Raw genomic sequence first — 20,156 nt, 5'->3', positions numbered from 1 at the left:
GGTCTGGCTACTCCACTCAGCAAAATGTTTTCCAGGTTCCTCCCTACTGTAGTGCTGCGAAACCCCATTTCCTTTACAGTGGAGTAAGATTCCAAGTAGGCACATATACCATCTCCACTGAGGGCGCCCTTTCTTTATTCTCCAGATCTGTTTCTCCAGCATCAACCAACGACAGACGACGCTGGCAGACGCCCACACAGCCCGGCCCCGGCAGTGCACGGGGGCCGCACTCCAGCCGCACTGCCAACACAAGGCAGGTGTCTCTGTCGCACTGCTACAAATAGGAAAAACCACAGATAAGGTCAAGTTCAAGGAGTTCATCATCACCAAGCCCTTATTATATGAAATGCTAAAGGGACTTATCTAAGAAAAAGAAGATGAAAAATATGAACAGTGAAAGGACAGCAAACACACAGTTATTAACAACCACACCTAAAACAAAAGCAAACCAAGAGGACACCTAGATCAGGAGTGGAACCATAGAAATGAAGAACACATGGAGGGTTAGCAACAGGGGAGTGGGAGGAGGAGAAGGGGGGAGAAGGCACAGAAAATAGCATAGACGGTAGGTAGAAAATAGGGGGGAGGGCGAGAATAGTGGGGGAAATATAGAATCCAAAGAACTTGAGAGACGTGGTTATAAACTAAGGGGGGGAGCATGGTGGGGGAGGGAGGGTGCGGGTGGAGGGGAATGAAGGGAGGGAATAGAACCACTGTAATGGTATAATCAATAAAATATATTTAAAAAAAAAAACCAGACTTAACCTTCCCAAACGGGAATATTTAGAAAAAGCTGGTTTAAATTTCTGTCTTGCCATTTTCTGACTTAACTTGAAACCAGTGGACCATATATATTTAAAACCTACCCCCTAGTACTCCCAAAACCTTCTCCTCCAAACAGCTCTACAGCCCGGCATCCTGCCACCACGCCCACACCACCACCCACAGCTACTGCCTGCAACAGCCCTGGATGAAGGTACAGGCTCCTCCGCGTCTGCCCGGAGTCACTGGGGCTCATGGTCCGGACCTCAATTCCGTATCCGGGCGAGGACATGACCGCGGAGACACTCAGCATCAGTCTGACGAACATTTTAGCGTCTCCTAATTCTTCAAAGAATAACTTAGAGAAAACCATTAAACCTGGCCTTTAATTAATCTGTCACCTGCTGTAACCTATAAAAAAGTGACAAGAATTTTGAGGAGTGCCGCGGAAACACCCACAGCACCCAGCCCCTGGGCCTGCCGCTCTTCCTCTGAAGATGGGGACCCTAACAGTCCCTCCCTCAGATTTTCAGGAGAACCGGCAATGACACATGAAGCGCTCTGCACACTTCCTCTGGGTGTCTCGGTGAGTGTTCGGTACTTGCTGTGTGCTGCTGCAAAACACTGAGCAACTGATTACAAGGATTCCCACCTCATAATACTTTTTTACCTTTTAACATCTTAAAACTATTTTACATTAAAAAAGTATAGTGTTTATCTTTAGATAAAAACAAAAAAACCCCACCTAAATCAAACATATTACTTTTTAAGTTTTATCTCTTGGGAGGGAAAATACACATGTGTGCATGTCTCTGTGTGATTCTAGACATGCCCTGGTAAATACAGTAGCCACTGGTCACATCCAGTGGTTTACATTTTAATGAATGAAAATACATTTTAAAGTACAGTAACTCAAGTCACAGCAGCCCTATTTGTGTGCTCCGTGTCTGCCACATGGATAAAAGCACAGACGCAGAATACTTCCACAGCCACTGACAGCTCTCCCGGGCAGCACGCTCCCAGACTGCCAAGTTTAAGATTAAGATTCAGATTCAGCCCTGGCTGGCGTGGCTCTGGATTGAGCACTGGCCTGCAAACTGTAGGTTGCAGGTTCGATTCCCAGTCAGGGTACGTGCCTGGGTTGCAGGCCAGGTCCTCAGTTGGGGGTGTGTGAGAGCCAACAACACACTGATGTTTCTCTCTCTTTCTCTTTCCCTTCCCCTTTCTCTAAATATAAATAAAATCCTTTAAAAAATAGATTCAGATTTAACAGCACCAAAAAGCAGAAAAAAACAAAACAAGACAAGACAACCAACTACAGGCGGCTCTAGCAGACGCCCACACAGCCTTGCACTGAGGCCCCACTCCAGCCGGCGCCTCAGAAATAAGGCAGGTGTCTTTGTCACACTGCTGTAAGTGGGAAAAATCGGACGTAACATTCCCAAATGGGGATCTTTAGAAAGAGCTGGATGAAAGGAAGGAGAAAGAAGAGCCGGTGAGAAGGGAGATGAGAACCAAAGAGGGAGCCCCAAAGAGGGTCTCCTCCTCGGTACCAGCAGGCACCCCGACCCAGGACTGGGACCCCAGCGGCAGACAGGGCTAGCGGAGCAGCAACAAGGATACTGTAGAGCTTCCGGTCCTTGGACTCAGAGCGCATGCGGCTCAGCTGCTGCCTGTGGCAGCGCAAGCTCCAGGGGTTGTGGCTGATCTTCTCGGAGCTCAGGCCGCTGTTGCTGTCTAGCATCTGGAAAGGGACATCGGAGTGGCTGTGCAGCTCCACCTTCGGACTCTTTGCCTCCTGGGCGCTAAGGAGAGAGAACACACGCAGGTCGCCCTCGGGGCCCTCACTGCGCAGGCGCGTCCGGCCTAACTCACCCCGCACAGGCCCCGCCGCTGGGTGGCACGGGGCCAGAGGCGTGAGCGCATCTAAGTGAGCGGATGGTTATTAATGGTCTTCCTGTGTCTCTGAAAATGAATTCTTTGCCTTAGGCTATGTGATGAAGTCACCACTTCACATCCACTAGGAAGGCCACTGTAAAAAGAAACCGAGCAACTGTTGCTGGGAGGGGGGCAGAAACCGGAGCTTGGATGCTGCTGGAGGGAGTGTGAATGGCGCCGCCACTGTGAACAAGTTTCACGGTTCCTCGGAAAAGCTGAAACACGAACTCTCCTGTGAGCCAACAATTTCACTCCTAGGGACACCCCTGAAAAAAATCAAAGCACACACCCAAACACGTGCTGTAATGAACATGCAGAGCGGCTCACAATGAACGGGAGCTGGAAACCACCCCAGGGCCCGTCAGTGGGCAGGTGGACGAACATGAACAGGGTGTCTACACTGTGGGACGTGACTGAGCCAGAAAAGGGGGTGAGATTCTGATACCTATCACAACCTGAATGAGCTCTGAAAATGTCCTGAGTGAAGTGAGCCACAGGCGAGGGGAGAAATACTGTGGGATTCCGCTCATATGAGGCGACTTGAACTCACAGAGACTGACGGAGGCTGCCAGGGGTGGGGCAGGAGGACGGAGCCGAGTTTTTAATATGTATGGAGCTGCTTTGGGGGGTGATGCGGCAGTTCCGGAAACGGACGGCTGGTGGCTGCGCCACACTGTGAATGCACTTACTGCCCCTGAGCTGTGTCCTGGGAAAAGGCAAAAATGGTAAACTCTGCTACGCGTATTTCACCACAGTTTTTAAAAATACAAAAATTAATGAGCATTGCCCTGGCTGGTGTAGCTCAGTGGATTGAGTGCCAGCCTGCGAACTGACAGGCTACTGGTTGGATTCCTGGTCAGGGCACATGCCTGGGTTGCAGGCCAGGTCCCCAGGTCGGGGTGTGCAAGAGGCAACCAATGGATGTCTCTTACACATCAATGTTTCTCTCCCTTTCTCCCTCCCCTCTTCTCTCTCTAAATAAATAAAATCTTTAAAGACATTGTAGAATTTATTTTAAAAAATAAAAAAAATAAGGGATTAAAAAAAACTTAAACCACAAAGGGATTTTGGTGAGGAAATGACTCCAGTTGGAAATATAAGAACTCTGGCCTTCAGTGTCGTCCCAATAGGCCAAGGTTGTAGGTTCGATCCCCAATAGGTCACACAAGAGACAACCAATGAGTGCATAGACAAGTGGAGCATGGATATCAGTGGGGCTCTGTCTCTCTCCCCATCTCCAAACTCAATTCTTTTTTTAAAAAAAAAGTGCCCTGGCCGGGTAGCTCAGTTCGTTAGAGCATTGTCCCAATGCACCAAAGTTGCAGATTCAATCCTTGGTCAGGGCACACGGAGAATCAACCAATGAATGCACAAGTAAGTAAAATAACAAATCAATGTTTTTCTCTCTCAAAAAAAAATCAGAGCTTTACCAGAACCTCATTTTTCCCCAACATTAAGGTCTCTGCTTGAAGTAACGTGCACGGCTGCTCGTCACACTGCCAAGCACAGCAGAGTGCAGGTGAAGCCCTGGGCCCCGAAAACGGCAGTGCGAGGCCGAGACTCAGAGCAGGGGCAGCCGCTACAGCGCCGTGAATGTCACTGTCCTCTCCAGAACAGGGTGCTCCCCGACAGGGTGGCACTGGCAGAGATTCCATGTCCCTGTAACTGGAAGAGCCCTCCGGTGCCTCCCAGCATGACAAAAGTCCCATCTTCCTCTGGTGAGGGCACTGCTGAGGCCATCCCCGGGTGCCTTTTTGTGACCCCCCGCTGAGACACTGCAAGGGGGCTTGTCTGCTAAGTGCGCCCAAGTCAGCTCTGTGCCAGACGAGGCCCCTGTGGCGCCTGGCATCATGCTCACTCACAGACACCCCCACTTCTGGGGATGAAACGGGCCCCACTCCTGGGACTGACGTAGAGACCATGCTAACAAGCCACACAGAAGTCTAGTCACTGCTGATATAGCTGTCACCTTCAGGACAGGAACTTGAACCTGACATGGGCGGGCCTTGAGGTGACTCTATGTTCACTGGCTCTTCCCCAGATGATGCATAAAATTACTTCTGTGCCTGTGGAGGTGAAAAGAAAGCCCCCTCCTAAGGGCTACTGTGGACTTGGGGGGCACTCCCTGTCACCTGAATGACCGAGCGTAGGTCCGCCATCATCAGTCACAAGAAAGCCCCTGGGGGACGAAAGGGAAGCCTCCGCCGAGCTGCGGTTCATGCTCCACAAGACTCCTCAACATCTGGGACCCTGCTCCCTACAAGGCAGAGGCAAAGGAAGCCCTCTCCTGGCACCGGAGATGCAGCGCTGGCCACAGAGGCCCCCCCCGAGGACACGGTAAGTGACACATCACACACCCAGATCGAGTCCCATGGGTTTCTGGCTCCCTGATGCAAGTGTGTCCCCTTCCATCACAGGGAGTGAGGGGACGAGGAGACGGGGACGCGCCTGGGGCCTTGGGCTTCAGGCACCAGGCGTGCAGCACGTGCTGCTGAGTGACAACAGAGATAACCTGCGTGCTGCTGCGTCTGAGTCCGCGTCCGCGGCGTCAGGTGACACTGTTCCCCGAAACTCAGCTCTGAGTGAAGTGAAATGTGAAGTCATTTAATCATACAATTTTTATTTCACTTCATTTCAGGAAGCTCACATTACTTTTAGTTTACACGAATTTTATTATTTGGTTTGTTTTTGTTTTTTTCTACAATTCAGTGGTCATTTCAGAACATTCATAAGGTTGTGAAACATCACCACCATCCAATTTCATCACTCCAAAACCAAAACCAGCCACCATTAGCTGTCACGTCTCATCTTCCCCTCCTCCGTGTCTCTGGCTTCCACTAATGTGCTTTCTCTCTCTCTATGAATTCGCTTATTCTGAACATTTTATGTAAACAGAATCATAAAACGTGGCTTTTTGGCGACTGGCTTCTTTCACTGAGAACTGTTCCCAAGGTTCCTCTTCGTCACGGCAGGTGTCAGTGCCCCCCCCCCCCCACTGCTGAGTAATATTCCACTGTGCAGATGTGCCGCCTTTTATTTGTCCACCCATCGGTTAATGGATGCTGGAGCTGTCCCCACTTCTTGACTATTAGAAATAATGCTGCTGTGAACACCTGTGTCCGAGCTTTGTGTGTGTTATATTTGTTCAGTTCTCTTGGGTGTATACCTGGGAACAGAACTGGTGGGTTTAACTTTCGGAAGAACTGTTTGCTGGGGAGGCCGCCCTATGTTACATTCCCATCAACAATGTAGGAAGCTTCCAAGTTCTCTACGTTCTCACTGACACTTTCACTGTCTGCCCTTCTGATTATTGCCACCCCAGTGCGAGTTCACATTTTTTTCATGAAATAGCACAATACACTTCTTTGTAGACTATTTTCCTAATCTCAAAAAAATCAATTCCCACTGCGATGAACAAAAGTTCAGGTGCAGGGAAGGGCATACCGCTGACATCAGAGCTGCAGAGAACTCCGGCCCCCGAAGCCCAAAGAACTCTGGGCCTCGCTGCCTGCTGGCTCCGACAGGCTGCAGAGCAGTGAGGAGCTGCCGCCTCACTGGGGACCGATGCACTCTGACCTCCTGTCTTGGGGGCGAGAGAGATGACAAAGCTGGAAGGCACAGGCTGAAGGGCGCCCTTCCTTCCCAGGGGCTGCTAGAGCCTCATTCTCTCTCAAACAGCTACAGCCATACTCAGAAGTGACATGACACACGCGGCCTGCAAGCACCAGCCACCTTCCCCCACTGTGGGCCCTGCTTCTGGGGCGTACCATGTCAGGACTCTGACGAGGTCCTGAGCCCTGGTGCCGACAGGACCAGACCCGCGCCTGAGGCCCGGTTGGTACCCCCTTACCTCTCAGAAGCCTCCAGGGATAGGCCGGCTCTCTCCTCCTTGTGGTCACGGTCACTGCCACTGCCTGACCGGTGCAGGCTCCTGCGGGAGTGTTTGCGCCGAGGCTGCTCCCGCTCTGGCGTGTCGTCCTGCTCCACTGTCTCACTTTCTACATAGGGGTAGGCCACCAAGTTGATGTAACCATCACTGTCCCCCTCAAAGCAGACAGACACCACACCTGTTGGAAAAAAGGCAGCCGGTCAATGCACACCCCACGGGCTGGGTCCTCGAGCACAGATGTCACCCACCTGAACTCACTGCCGAACGACAGCCAGCAGACGGCTTTCCAGATGGCAACGGACCACTCACACCCCCTCTACCTTTGCTTCTTTCCTGTAATGTCCTGTAAAGCTGTATTTACTTCCAAGTCTCTTAGCTGGAGCTCTCACTAGCAACCAATGACTTCTGCACCACTCGAGGGCACCCTGCGGCACCCGGAAACAAGAAGTAAGGGCGGGGTGTACACTCACAAGTGTACAGGGGCCCTGACGGCCAAATCTAGAATGATTTGAGGAATAAAAATCCCCTAAGTCCACAATAGAAATAAATGGGTGAGAAGAGGTCATTCTTCCTTATAGAACTGTAATTCCTTTTAATTAATAAATACACTAGAAATGATGGAAACATAAGCCATCAGACACGCAGCACAGTGGCAGCTGCCGCCCACAGAACCACTGACAGACTCTAAAATCAGTGGGCTCAAGTGTGACAAGAAACAGGATGTTTAGAGTCTCCGAGTGTTTAATTACAACGGGGAAAAAAGAGTCCCGAGCGGTCCAAGTTGAGTCCTGATTGACAAGACATGCGCCTCCCGACACAAGGGACTGAGGACGCAGGGTCACTTCTGCTGCCCAGAACACACGGCCTCGATGTAATCACGAGGAAAGACAAGCCCGAACGGAGGGACCTCCTACAAACGATCGCTGGGCCTCTCCGGAAGTGCGGAGGCCAGGGAGAAGCCGAGACTGCACTGGGGACAACTCGGGAGGACTGGGTATAATGTGAACTCCTGGGCCCAAGGACACAGCGGGGGGGGGGGGAACTACCCAGGCCAGAATGCAGTCTACAGATTAGTGGTGCTGTATCAATGTTCATTTCCCGGTTTCAGTCATTACAAACTGCACTAGACTCATTTTTTTAATACCACGCTCTCAGATCCTTGACGAGCGGCCTGAACAAAGACCGTGACTTCAGTGTAAGCCTCTTTACCACAACAGGCACGAAACAGCACCGTTCCCGGCATTTACAGCCTTTAAAGCCAGCTACCGAAACCCACGTCAGGAGCTGGAAGGCAGTGGAGGGCCCGCAGGCCCGCATCCGCTCTGCCTGCTGCTGGCCGCCCCGGCATGCACAGCCTCCCTCCTGCGGGAGCACGGGCCGCAGCACACCGGCCACCGCGAGCTCATGCACTACGAGCCGGCGGCAGAGTTCACGGAGCTCAGCGGCCACCCCTTTCCTGCACTCTTTCAGCTGAAAAACAGCTGTGTCTGCCACCCCACTACCCATCTGTGAGGTTTAAATTTACAGCATTATGCATCTGGTCAAACAGGGAGAACAAAAACATTCGATGTTTCCTTCCCCTTTGATGAGACACACTGCGTGGACACTGAACTGCACCTGAGTCTCTGGCACATTTTCCAAATCAAGGCAAAGCCCAGCTGATATTCACAAAGGGACTTTCTTCAGTCTGCTCGCCTGAGAACTCGAGAAGGATTTCCGGCATGCGCTCAATGGCTGAATGCGTGTTTACGGCGGACAGGACCCTGCAGGGTCACAGACCTGGGGGTGCAGGGAGAGGGGAGAAGACGAGGGTCTGCACTGATCACGAGATGCTTCCCAGTGCTTGGCAATCCTGTCCAGGCACTGACTTTATCTGTTTGTCCTCATCTGAGGATGTGCTTACTGACTTTAGAGAGAGGGGCAGGGAGGGAGAGAAACACCGGTGTGAGAGAAAAACACGGATCAGTTGCCTCTCACACGTGTCCCAACCGGGGACCAAACCTGCAACCCAGGCCTGTGCCCTGACTGGATGTCGAACACAGGACAACACCCCCATGGCTGAGCCATGCCACTCAGGGCACCAAGCACTGATCTGAAGTCCAAACGCACCGGGCGATGCAGCAGCGGCTCGTGGGCCTGGATCACTCGGTGACATGCAAGGTCTACACCTGGCGACTGAATCATCTTGGAAAGACTATCCACGGAACTTTCAATTTAGACACACGTTTTAAAATACCATCTCAGCAGAACTCGAGAGCACAAAGTGACGGCTCGGCCCCATCCCACAGGGGCCGCGAGTCCTGCTGGCTCGTGAGGGCGCCAGCAGGCACGGGGTGGGGCGCCCTTCATGGACAGACGTGCCACCCAGTAACAGGGCTTCACCGGCCCACTGTCATCGTGGGAGCATCAGAGAAAGCTGCGTACATGGGAACTCTATTAGTTTTGCAAACTTTTCTGTAACTTTAAATTTATCTCAAAATAAAACATAAAATCCCTATGCTGTGGCCTTTGAATAGGTAAACTGAACCAATAATATCTTGCATTTTCTTTGAAGAAATTGGGCTTAATTTGATTTTTAAAATAGGGATCAATTTTCATTTAATTGAATTGTATTTCTGAGAAAGTGAGTTCTCTTCTAGTGAAAATGTGGCTGGAGGAAAGAAAGTCGAGTAGACACGAAAGGTTTGCTGTGGCCTTTAAAGACTTCTGTCTCCCGAATGCATGAAGGTTGGCAGGGACCAAGCCCACACTCTGACTGGGCACCCTGGTTCTGGGGGTGTGACTTCGAGAACATTCGCCTGGAGCTGGGCTCGACTCCCCTTTCAGGGGTTTTTGCCTGAGCCGCAAAAGAGCCCAATGTGCCAATGAGTCGAGTCCTCATTCTGGTTTTGGCATATTCACAGCAGAAGGCCAGGCCACACACACTGAATGTGGACACGAAAGTGGCTGAAGTCGCATTTATCAAGCACTTGAAACTGCTGCTTCTCAGCCCCTTGGAGACAGCAGTGCCATTTGATTCTGACTCCCCTCTGATTGTGCAGCCTTCGAATATTTATTCCGCCCAACTCAACATTCTTCTGGTTCTGTTTGCCCAACAGCAAACAAACCATCCAATTAAAAACTGCACAAAGGATTTGAACAGACATCTCTCCGGAGAATACGTACAAATGGCCGATAAGCGTATCAACATCATTAGTCATTAACAAAATGCAAATCAAAACCACAGTGAGATACCTGCTAGGATGGCTATAGTAATTTCTTAGAATGGGCCCTGGCTGGTGTAGCTCAGTGGATTGAGCATGGGCCTGTGAACCAAAGTGTCACTGGTTTGATTCCCAGTCCGGGCACATGCCTGGGTTGCAGGCCAGTTCCCAGCAGGGGAAGCACGAGAGGCAACCACACATTGATGTTTCTCTCCTTCTCTCCTTCCCTTCCCTCTCTCCTTCCCTTCCCCTCTAAAGATAAATAAATAAAATCTTTAAAAAAAGTAAGGAAGCAAAAAGTTAATACTGATATGAACTGGTTCTTCTAAACTAAGGATTCCCTAAGTAAAGGATGGTGTGAACATGACTGAATTCATACAGCTTTAGAAATGTTAAAAATCAGAACACAAAAAACAGGTAACTTACACATGATGAGCAATCATAAAATTGTATAAACATAGTGACAAAAATCAGACATTAAAATAAAGTGACTTAATTCTGATGTACATTCATGGGGTTCTATTCCATAAAGTTAATGTACCTTTAAAACAAGCACAGTTTTCCTTCCAGAACTAGGACCCCCCCCCCCCCCCCCCCCCCCCCCCCCCCCCCCCCCCCCCCCCCCCCCCCCCCCCCCCNACGCCCCCCCCCCCCCCCGCCCCGCACTCCCGTAGACACCCCCACCCTCCTGCAGCGCAGGCTCCGCAGGGCCTCCCACCAGCATCTCACTGCCTGCACCCCCTTCTTCCGGCTCTGGGACCCGGGAGGGAGGGGCTGCCCCTTCTCTCCCAGACCATCCCAGCAAACAGGAAACCTTGACACCAGCATGGTCTTCACCAGGGGGACTTGATGCTATGAATTCTTCCAGGTTCTACCTACCAATAAATTCACTTTTCAAGGCCTGAAGACCTCACGGATGCTTCCCGACCACATTTTGCTAACAAGTGACTGAGCGGCCCTGAGACAACAGAGACCTACGGTCGCACCACAGGGCCCAGGGAAGCAAGCTGAGGGCAAACACGCTCCAGGCCAGTGACTAACCTTTGTACTCAGGGGTGAACTCCTTCATTTCCGGAGGGAGGGACTCATAGAAGCGCTGCTCCCGCGGGATGAGGGGCTTGCACACAGTGTGGTCGTCGTAGCGCATCATGCTGCTGTGGCCGCCCACCTGGTGGATGAAGGGTTCCAGGAGGACGCCCCGGTCTCCGGCCCGACTGGCGTTCTTGCCGTACTGCCCCACCTCCATGGTTTGACAAACACACATCGCGTTGGGGCCGGCTGCACACTGCGGGCAGAGGATGCAGCACATGGGCCACGGGAGGGAGCGAGGCAGGAGGTCCCGGCGAGCTGGAAGCCGCTGGTCAGAGTCCGTTCAGCTTACTCTCCTTCCCTAACAGAAAGGAAGAGAGGCAGAGAGGGAATCAACACACCCGAGACGCTGCAACTCGCCAGCGTTCGGAGCACATCTGCTCCAGGGGTAAGAACAGGGGTTCTGCTTGGTCCCAGTTGCACTGTGGTGTATAAAAGGCAGTTGGTGAATTTTTACTCAGTGATGCCATTTTGGTCTCCTCCATCTATCTTTTTATGCACGAAAGCCCATATTCTCTTCCCTTCCCAGTTCTCAGACCCCTTCGAAGTTCTCTGAAGGATTTGATTTTAAAGTTACAGCATGTTACAACCATCAGGAAGGCAACCGGCGATCCCGGTTCACTTCCCACCCAAAGCTTAGGAGTCCAGGAAGAAAAGAGTAGGCAACACGAACTCATTCTGCTCGGCTTCTCAGGTATCAGTAGTGGTAGGGTCTCTCCCTGACCAAAGGAAGTGCTTCCGCCTGGAAAGTCAGGGCCTCCCGCCAGCATCTCACTGCCCGCGCCTGGGAAGCACCCCCTTCTTCCTGCTCTGGGACCCGGGAGGGTCCCGCACTGGGGTCCCAACTTTTCTGCGGCAGGTGCCAAGGAGCAGCTGGGGAAAGCCATCCCCTGTCGAGCTGTAGAACAGAAAAATGTCTTGCTTTTCCCAGAGTTCAGGCTTCAGATTTCTTCTACGCTGAGTCTCCGGCCACCAAGTTCCGAACACTGCTAGCATTCCAGGGCCTCCCTTTCTGTCTGAATCTACACCAACCAGTAGGACATGAAAAAGCTCTTCGTCTGCAAATACCCTGCTTGTAATGTTCATTTTCTCTCAAGAAGGTTAAAAGTAGCGGGCATATTCCTTAGTACTGAATATTTTTTAAAACTGGAAATGCATTGGCAAGACTACGTCTGAAAATTCATGAATAAAGAGAAAGAATATATATATATACGGTTTTACCTACAAAAGACAAACCATTACTTTTTTCGGAACCTCATAATTACAGGAGAGAGGGGCTCGCCAAAAACACTGTCACAGAACTGCAACAGCGTCCCAATCCAAAACTGCCCGGAAACTGCTCCACGTCAGCCGCTGTCAACAAGAACAGCGCGGCCCCCACTCCTGCGCCCCTGCGGACCGGCGCTGCTTTCGAGCACACGTGTTTCTGCTTCGCCGTGGACTTTCCTCCTTCAGGACGAGGCTCGCTGCCCCAGGGCAGTTCCCCAGACCCCACCGTCTCCTGCCCCGAGTTGGCCCAGGTCCCTAAGGCAGCCACGCTGACCCCAGTACTGCGGACCACTGCGGCCACCACCAAACCACTCTCACCTCCTCCCAGGGTCCAAGACAGGCCCTGGCACACAGTAAGTGCTCCAAAAAATAATAAGTAAATAAATAAAGTGTGTTGGAACAAATTAAATAATTCATGAAGACCACAGTGAGTAAAGGCACAAGGATATGGAAGTAAAGCGCAGCTCACAGCAGCAGCGCTCACAGCAGGAGACAGGCCGGCGCTCCAGGACGGCCCTCAGCAGCGGCGGCAACTCTAAGGGGCACTGCCAGTCGGCTCCTGCCCTGGCTCTGCTGCACCCGGAGGGGCTGCTGCCCGTGCAGGGCACAGCAGAAGCTGTGACACTTCCCAGCCTGGTCAGAGGGTGTCTGGGAAAGTAGAGGGTTGACAGTGCAAGTCCCCAGGAGAGCTGAGCAGGCGGAGGGGCCAGGCACCCACTGGGCCCCAGACTCTGGAGGAAGCCCGCAGCCTTCAGGGGGCGGAAGCCCAGTCCAACACCCAGTCGGGCGTAGACACCTAGACTCTGCAACGCGAAAGCAACCACACACTGATGTTTCTCTCTTTCTCCCTCCCTTCCCCTCTCTCTAAAATAAATAAAATCTTTTAAAAACAAAAACCAACCCCCCACCCCCGCAAACCCCCAGATCTCCAGTCGAGGTGCTTTACACATAAAGAGGCCAGTGTTTCTGATGACAAGGAAGCTGCCAACAATTGAAGAACGAGTCCTTCACTGGCAACAGAGTGTGTGCTCTGCCCAAGGCCAAAAATTAAAAAATGTAGCTCTCTAATCTTTAAAGTGTCCCCTGAAGGCAGAGAACTTGAATTATATCTGGTCCTCCGGGCTGGTACCAAGATACTAAGAAATAACCCGACAAACATAAAATCCCTTCTCTAATAAGAGGTAATGAATCTGTCTAAATATCCAGATAATGAGCTCAGGCCTGAGCCTCCTGTGATTCAACAAGAGGCAGAACATAAAAGACACACTCTCACCACATCGCAACCCTACTGATCATGATTTTCTACAAACTCATCTAAATGCAATGGCGTGGGGACTTCTGGTAAGACGGGGGAATAAGTAGATACACTTTGCCTCCTCACACAACCAAATGAAGGACGACAACAATTTAAAAACAAAAAATAACCAGAACTGCCAGAAAACCGAACTGTAAAGGAGTCTGACAACCAAGGAGTTAAAGAAGAAACGTTCAGACCAGTAGGAGGGGCAGAAACAGGCAGCCAGGGCAGAGAGGGTATGCAGAAAGGCAGCAGCTGGAGGCCCAAGACAGGTGGCGGACCGGGCACTCCCACATCTGTGTGCAGATAAACCGGGAGGAACAACTAGGGATCGAGACAGACCATGCAGTCCAGGGTTGCAGCCCAGGGAAATAAAGCTGCAAAACCTGTCTGTAAAAATCTGTGGGGATTGCAGTGGCACGAGAAACTCCCAATCTCACAGGAGAGTTCACTGGAGGGGCCCACAGGGTACCAGGCAGTACACAAGCCCACCCACCTGGGCCCAATTTGTCAGCACCAACAGGGCCCAATTTGCTTGTGGGTAGCAGGGAAGTGACTGAAAGCCAGTCCAGAGCCAAGCAAGTGTCATGGTTCCCTCTCGGATTCCCGCCCCACATACAGTACCACAAAGAGTGATGTGGGTTGCTCCTCCCTGGTGAATACCTAAGGCTCCACCACTTTTATGTAACAGATGCACCGAGACAAAGAAATATACCCCAAATGAAAGAACAGATCAGCCCTGGCTGGTGTAGCTCAGTGGATTGAGCACAGGCTGGGAACCAAAGGGTTACCAGTTCGATTCCCAGTCAGGGCACATGCCTGGGTTGCAGGCCACATCCCCAGTAGGGGGCACGTGAGGGGCAACCACACATTTATTTTTCTTTTCTTTTTTTTAAAGATTTTATTTATTTATCTTTAGAGGGGAAGGGAAGGGGAGAAGGAGAGAAATAGAGAAATATCAATGTATGGTTGCTTCTCGTGAGTCCCCTGCTGGGAACTGGCCTGCAACCCAGGCATGTGCCCTGACTGGGAATCAAACTGTGATCATGTGGTTCGAAGGCCCGCACTCAATCCACTGAGCTACACCATCCAGGGCACATTGATGTTTCTCTCCCTCTCTTTCTCCTTACTTCCCTTCTCTCTAAAAAAAAAATAAATAAAACTCCTTAAAAAAAAAGAACAGATCACAGCTCCAAAAATAGAACTAAGCAATGAATACATAGCCAACCTATCAGATGCACAGTTCAACACACTGGTGATCAGGATGCTCACAGAATTGGCTGAGTATGGTCACAAAAACAGAAGAAACCATGAAGGGTATGAAAACTGAAATAAAGGAAAATGTACAGGGAACCAGGAGTGACGGGAAGAAAACCAGGACTCAAATCAACCATTTGGACTAGAAGGAAGAATAAACATTCAACCAGAACAGGATGAAGAAACAAGAATTCAAAAAAAATGAGGAGAGGCTTAGGAACTTCCAGGACATCTTTAAACATTCCAACATCCAAATTATAGGGGTGCCAGGAGGAGAAGAGGAAGAGCAAGAAATCGAAAACTTATTTGAAAACATAATGAAGGAGAACTTCCCCAATCTGGCAAAGGAAATAGACTTCCAGGAAATCCAGGAAGCTCAGAGAGTCCCAAAGAAGTTGGACCCAAGAAGGAACATACCAAGTCACATCATAATTATGTTACCCAAGATTAAAGAGAAGAAGAGAATTTTAAAAGCAGCAAGAGAAAAGGAGACAGTTACCCACAAAGGAGTCCCCATCACACTGTCAGCTGATTTCTCAAAAGAGACCTTGTGGGGAAGAAGGGGCTGCAAAGAAGTATTCAAAGTTGTGAAAGGCAAAGACCTACATCCAAGATTGCTCTATCCAGCAAAGCTTTCATTTAGAATGGAAGGGCAGATAAAGTGCTTCTCAGATAAGGTCAAATTCAAGGAGTTCATCATCACCAAGCCCTTATTATATGAAATGGTAAAGAGACTTATCTAAGAAAAAGAAGAAGATCAAAACTATTAACAGTAAAATGACAACAAAGTCATAACAATCAACAACCAAACCTAAAAAACTAAACAAAAACAAACTAAGCAAACACCTAGAACAGGAACAGAGTCACAGAAATGGAGATCACACGGAGGGTTATCAGGGGGGAAGCGGAGGGAGGAGAAGGGGGGAAAAGGCACAGGGAATAAGAAGCATAAATGGTAGATAACAAATCGACAGTGGAGGTTAAAAATAGTATGAGAAATGGAGAAGCCGAAGAATGTATATGTATGACCCATGGACATGAACTAAGGTGGGGGGGGGGGGATGCTGGTGGGAGGGGTGTGCAGGGTGGAGAGGAATAAGGGGGAGGAAAAAATGGGACAACTGTAATAGCATAATCAATAAAATATATTTAAAAAATAAACACAATGGCGTGAATAAATCCTGTCTTCCAGAGCACAACCGATTCTGAAACAAGACTGCAAACTGTCCTCTGACCTGACTTCAAACAGTGTTTGCCTACTGAGGCACCAACTGCTCCTGCAGTCTGTTTCTAGACTTACATCCAGGAACTTACTAGCATAAAGAAAAACTTGCAAATTCTTCCAAAGCTACAAAGTATAAAAAGTAATGTCAGATAACTGAAAAGTTGAGGGACTCTGGTTCCACAGTCATGGGTTAAACCAATATCAAAAAAAGAAAATCCACCAAGAAGTGTTTATGTTTTGTAACCGTTTCAGAGATTTCCCTCCGTCTCCCTCGGGGAAACTTCGTAAGCGGTCCTCTTTTCCCTGGAGGCAAAAATAACCCCGCCCCCCCACCACAAGGCTCCCAACTGGCTGCAAAACCCCGCCCCCAGCCCCCCTATGATGCTCCCTACTGGCTGCAATCACCCCCCTCCCCCTCAAGTTCACAAGGCTCAAGTACATGCTGTTCCACCAAGTCTTTGGCTATGACGATAGCAGCGGGATGGTCTTTAGGTTGAGACTAATAAAAAATACTTTTGTTTAAAAAATAACAATAACTAGACATCGTCTCCTGCAAATATCACAACAGCTTGTACAGAAGAAAAAGTTAAATAATCTGCATATTAGAAAGATCTCACAAGTCTATCCATTCATATACATTAGGACTCGCAATCTTCTTTTTTCTATAAAAAAATCACTTTGTTTTGTAATTCACACCTCTCAGAAAAAGAAATTCTCTCTTGGTCCCCAGAAATGTTCCTCGGTCCCTGAAGCACAACTCCCCTCCGTCACCACGCCTTCTCCGAGACAGGCTGGCACCCCTCTCACAGGGCAGCGAGGCCTCCTCGCGCAGTTCCGCTTGGGAGCAGAGAGACAGAGAGACTCCCCTTCCAGCAGAAATTCTGGGGCACAATTTGGGAGCAGAAGGAAAGGCCGGAGCCACTTCCTGGAGCCTCCGTGAGGACGGCCAAGAAGGAATAAACGGCAGCAGGCGAATAGTGAAGGAAGCTGTTCAAAGCTCCACCAGTTCCAGCGCAAGGGGTGCTTCACAAAGGCAACACTTTCAAACCGGCTGGGCAGATTAGTTTCATTCGGGCCACCTTTGACCTGGACAGCAGTCCAACTGTCAGCAGCCTCCGCTGGGCACACAGGACAGGGCCTGCTCCGCCAGCCCCCCAGGCACCTGGGAAGCACCGGAGGAAAGGGATGCCCGCTTATCCCCGCGCCACTGCAAATCCCCGCACTCAGGCAGACTCAGGAAGATCCCACCTGCAGGCATGACCGACTGCACCCACCGAAAACAGCAGCCTGGACGCTCCTACTCCTGGCTGTCACTGGAAAAGGCTGCTGCAGCTCTTCCCGCAGCAGCTCTGCCTTCGGCATCTTGGACCTCATCAGCCCTCTGGGCCATTCAGTTGCCAGTGCCACCAAGAGGATCGCGGTCTCCACAGTATTCTGATCATATGGTGCAACATGGTCACCAGCACTAACGTTCCGTCCTCGATGACAGCCATCCTAGGGAACTTCCTACACAAAACCAAGTAACCAAGTACGATGCAAACTGTAAGTCAGCAAGTACCTTCTCCCTGTCATGCAAGACTCAGGGCCTGAGTAATAAGAAGTATTGTCAGAACACACTGGAAAAGCCCCACCTAATCCCCTGGCCCTACCCCTACCCCAAACCCAAGCCCAACCCCAGTGGATTGAGCACTGGCCTGAGGGGGGGGAAGGTCGCTGGTTTGATTCCGTGTCAGGGCACATGCCTGGGTTGTAGGCTGAGTCCTGGGTTGGGGGAGAAGGAGAGCTTGATGTATCTTTTACATATCAATGTTTCTCTCCCTTTCTTTCTCCCCCCCTTCCCTGTCTCTCTAAAAATAAATATAAAATCTTTAAAAGAAGAAAAAGATTTTTCTAGCTAGTGGAGCTCAATGGTTGAGCTACAATGATCAGAGCAAAATGTCTGCTCTGATCCAGAACAAAATTTTTATTTTTTTTAAAAGTTTGAAACAAATATGGTAAAATGTCAATATTTTAAAATCTGTGTGTCAAGTACATTAATTTTGTATTATTCTCTGATCTTAGATTTCCTTAAAAAACAAAACGCCTTCACAGTGTTAAAAGCCTGATGTCAATACACAGTAAATGTCAGAAGAACACACAACCAACTATATTTCATATTTATACCATACCAGTCTCCCGAAGTGGGAAGAAAATACTGACTTGCTCTCTTCACCTGGCCCTCAAACACTAAATTCTCATCTTTCTGTTACTCGGTCTCCTTTGCTTTGTCCTTGGTCCTTTCTTGTCTGGTTATAATTGCAGTCCAACCCTCTCAACCACCAAGTTCATAAATATACCCACCTGCCTAATTGACCTGGGACAGCAAGTTTCAGCCTTTTCCATCTCATGGCACACATAAACTAATTACCAGAATTCTGCAGTGCACCAAAAATATACTTTTTGCTGATCTGACAGAACAATAAGTACAACTTTTAGTCATTCACACTGGATGGCTACTGTGTTGGCTGTTACCTGCATTTGTTTGACCATCTAAAGGCAAAGAGGTCGGTGCCCGAGTCAACAGTCACTACTGCATGTTTTACAAATTCTTGTGGCACATCTGCTGCAAATCACTGATGGAGGAAGTTTAAGTTTAACATGGCCAAAACAGAACGCATCTCTTCCTCGCCAAAAACCCCCTCCACTTGCCGTCTTCCCCATCCCCAGCTCATTTTTTTTGTACTTGCTCTCACCAAAACCCCGGCGGCCATTCCTACTCATCTCTCTCTCCCACGCCACATGTCATGCAACCCTCCTGACTCCATCCACAGAACACACCCACATCCAACCACTGCTAACTGCCACCAATGCTGCCACGCTGGTGTGGTCACCCACACCTCCCTTGTCTCCTACCTGGACTCCTAACTGGCATCCCACTTCCGCCATGGCCTTCCAACAGTCTCCACACAGCAGCCACAAGAACTGTTTACACTGGATGGAAGCATGTGACTTTTCAGTCCAAAATCATGCAACCTCACCCCATCACACCCAGAGTAAAAAAAAGTCCGACTCCCTTTCATGGCCTACAAGATCCCAGAAGACCTGTATTTTTCTGGCCCCTTTCTCTCTGATCTGATTTTCTAGCCCTCTCCCCAAGGCTTATGACCTCGATCGAGTCACGCTAGCTAGACACACAGGCGCACTTTGCCAGTTCATGGTCTCTGCGCCAGCCACTCCCTCTGCCTTCCTCCCCTGCTTTTCTGCACTGCTAACTCCCTCTCCTCCTTCCAAACTATCAGCTCAAATGTCTCCTTCTCAATGACACCTCTTGAACATCCCTAAGTTGAAACTGCAAACCCACCTATATTCTCCGTCCCCCTTAATCTGCTCTACTTTTCTTTTTCACGGCACTTATCCCCCTTGTGACATATTACATATTTTATGTTTTTAAAATATTTTATTTATTTATATTTTAGGGAGAGGGGACAGGAAGAAGAAAGTGTGGGAGAGAAACATCAATGTGTGGTTGCCTCTCATGCACCCCCTACTGGGACCTGGCCTGCAACCCAGGCATGTGCCCTGACTGGGAATCAAACCGGTGACCCTTTGCTTCACAGGCCCGTGCTCAATCCACTGAGCTACACCAGCTAGGGCTATATTACATATTTTATTGATCAATAATATCTGGTGTTTATTTTTATTACGTCAGCTCCATGAAGGAAGGGCTCTTTGTCTGTTTAGTTCACTATGTATTATCCTAAATGCTTGCAGCGGCGTGCGGCACGCGGTAGCCACACAATAAAAACACCTGAGTAAATGAGTGCATGCAGGCATGTAGCAGATGTATACAGTAGGGTAAGTATATAACATATAAAAATGTTTATGGAGGACAAGTTCTTTTTTTCCCTAACTATTAAGGCCGTAAATCAAAAAAGTTTACAGACTAATCAGGGCTATTAACACCCGAACGAGAAGAGGCGCCGTCACAGAGAACAAAGCATACTGGCCACAGGACAGAGTTCCAGATCAACAAATAAAGACAATGCAGAATTCTGTGCTTCACCTCTAAAATGACGGTGTCTGAAAGAAAAACAGTTTAAATGTACTTGTATAAGAAGCACAACAACAGAAACTAAACAAGATATGGGAGGAAAGAGAAGATGAGGAGGATTAGACAGGTTTTATTAATAATACAAAAGAGAAACCAGGAGAGGGGATTAGGCAAACATACACATAATCTCCGTAATA

General features: G+C 49.6%; 1 protein-coding gene across 1 annotated transcript in view; it reads right to left on the bottom strand.

Moving 5' to 3' along the window:
* The window catches only part of IP6K1 (inositol hexakisphosphate kinase 1), a 39,139-nt gene that overhangs the window by 4,488 nt on the left and 14,495 nt on the right, over positions 1 to 20,156 (bottom strand). The window contains exons 2-4 of the mRNA XM_037049711.1: positions 10,834 to 11,182; positions 6,551 to 6,767; positions 2,386 to 2,567 (exon numbers count right to left, since the gene is read on the bottom strand). Coding sequence (XP_036905606.1) covers positions 2,386 to 2,567; positions 6,551 to 6,767; positions 10,834 to 11,101 — 667 coding nt within the window. The 5' untranslated portion in view covers positions 11,102 to 11,182. The remainder of the gene's footprint in view (positions 1 to 2,385; positions 2,568 to 6,550; positions 6,768 to 10,833; positions 11,183 to 20,156) is intronic.

This window comes from Sturnira hondurensis, unplaced genomic scaffold (assembly GCF_014824575.4).
Source record: "Sturnira hondurensis isolate 20B ecotype Veracruz unplaced genomic scaffold, ASM1482457v3 Scaffold0006496, whole genome shotgun sequence".
Classification (NCBI taxonomy): domain Eukaryota; kingdom Metazoa; phylum Chordata; class Mammalia; order Chiroptera; family Phyllostomidae; genus Sturnira; species Sturnira hondurensis.
Note: the sequence above shows the minus strand (reverse complement) of the source record. Positions and strands in the feature narration are given on the sequence as shown.